The sequence below is a fragment of the Colobus angolensis genome, unplaced genomic scaffold (genome assembly GCF_000951035.1).
Source record: "Colobus angolensis palliatus isolate OR3802 unplaced genomic scaffold, Cang.pa_1.0 Scaffold236, whole genome shotgun sequence".
NCBI lineage: Eukaryota > Metazoa > Chordata > Mammalia > Primates > Cercopithecidae > Colobus > Colobus angolensis.
The window spans coordinates 622,898-624,616 of record NW_012115555.1 but is presented as its reverse complement, the minus strand read 5'-3'; the positions used below and the strand labels follow the sequence as shown (position 1 = coordinate 624,616).

Sequence of the window (1,719 nt, the reverse complement as noted above, 5' to 3'; positions counted from 1 at the left end):
TCGGTGTCTGTGAAAGCCACGTAGCTGGGGGTGGTGCGGTTGCCCTGGTCGTTGGCGATGATCTCCACCTTGCCGTGCTGGAACACCCCCACACAGGAGTAGGTGGTGCCCAGGTCGATGCCGATCGCCGCGGCTTTGGCCATGCCGGTGCCCTGCTGTCTGCTCCGCTCCGAGATTCGGGGCTGGAAACGGCGGACGGGACCCGCGACAAGAGCTCAGTCCTCCGAAACGCAGGAAACTCAACGTGCTGGTGCCTGCAGCCGCACAGGTTCGCTCTGGGAAAGCCTTGAGACCGAGGGAGTCACTCTCATAAAACGTAGCCCACTCTCGCAGCAGTTCCTGAGGCTGGCCGTTTTCCTGACCGCTTGCCCCTCGGCGTTTATAAGCCGTCTCGGAGACCCGCCTTTTCCCTTCTGAGCCAATCACCGAGCTCGATGAGGCTGCCAGGTCGGGAATATTCCAGGGGTTTCGCCTCCCGTCCTGCCCCCCATCTTTCTTGGACCAATCAGAGGCCAGGGTGCCGCCCTCTGCTCCGAACTCTCCAGAGTCTTCTGGGATTCACTGGAGGGGACAGGGGCCCTGAGAGGAAGGGGGAGTGGCGGTGGGAAGGGCGTTGGTCTCCATGGCGATGCTGGCCGCTTGCCCTTCAGTATGTAATTGACAGTAAGGGACCGCTCTGGACTTGTAATTTCAGGGCGGTGCAAGATTGGTCGGATGACTTTGGAGACCACCAGAACCCGAAAGTTACCTTGCTTCTCGAAGGAGGCGGTGCATCGATGTGCCTAGGAGACTCTGATTGGACTGTGTCTGTGAAGGACGGGGCAGCTTTGGGTCCTTTCTCCAAGGCACCCACCCAATGGCCTAGTAGGCCTGAGAAACGACCCGACTCTCCCGGATGTTTTTTCCATCGTAATGGGAAGAAGGAATGAGATAATGCAATATAGTTTTTGACATAATCTTTAACCTACAAGGATGGGACATCTGGGAGTAGGAGCCTTTATATTTTCACAAGCAAAGCAGTTGTGTAAACAGGCAGTTCTTAGCAAGACAGGGGCACCCATCCAAGGAGGAAAGGAGGCGCTGGTCGGGTAGTGGGAGGGGTGGGTCGGTCGCACCCCTGCCCCCGCCCTCAGCCGCTCCCCTCTGCTGCAACCAGGAGTTAGAAAAAATTTTCCTTAGTATGTAGGCCGTCCTTAAGGCATTTTGGGTTCCTCCATTTCCCTCCCCATTCCTAGCTTGGGGTCCGGGACACCTCCTTTCTACTTTCTCCTCAATTCCTGTTTCACTCCAGGACAGTTTGTAGAACTAGGACCTCACAGTGCCAAATAAAATTTTCTGTCTGTCCCTGAAATCCCTAGGCTGTCCACCGTTTTTAGGTCAAATGTAACAAGATGGTGAGCCTGGGAGGGAGGTACAGGGGGTGTTTAGCCCTCTTTAACATCACATACTACAGCTGTTTGGCAGGTGGCCCTCTAAGCAAACTGTGGAGTGATGCTGGAAATCAGGAGGGGTTGGGACCCAGGTTCTAGCTCCTCTAAAACCTCAGGTTATGTGTCTTAAGTTTGTTGTTTCCGTTTTGAGACAGTCTGGCTCTGTCGCCTAAGCTGGAGTGCAGTGGCGTGATCTCAGCTCACTGTAGCCTCCACCTCCCGGGTTCAAGCGAGTCTCCTACCTCAGCCTCTTGAGTAGTTAGGAATACAGGCGGGCGCCACCACGCCC

General features: G+C 55.6%; 2 protein-coding genes across 2 annotated transcripts in view; one reads left to right on the top strand and one right to left on the bottom strand.

Annotated features, from left to right (window-relative positions):
* Positions 1-903, bottom strand: part of LOC105513810 (heat shock 70 kDa protein 1-like) — a 3,212-nt gene extending 2,309 nt beyond the window's left edge. The window contains exon 1 of the mRNA XM_011944839.1: positions 1-903. Within this exon, the coding sequence (XP_011800229.1) occupies positions 1-143 (143 nt within the window). The 5' untranslated portion in view covers positions 144-903.
* The window catches only part of HSPA1L (heat shock 70kDa protein 1-like), an 18,142-nt gene continuing 16,595 nt past the window's right edge, over positions 173-1,719 (top strand). The window contains exon 1 of the mRNA XM_011944746.1: positions 173-316. The gene's annotated coding sequence lies outside the window, so the exon portion shown is untranslated. The remainder of the gene's footprint in view (positions 317-1,719) is intronic.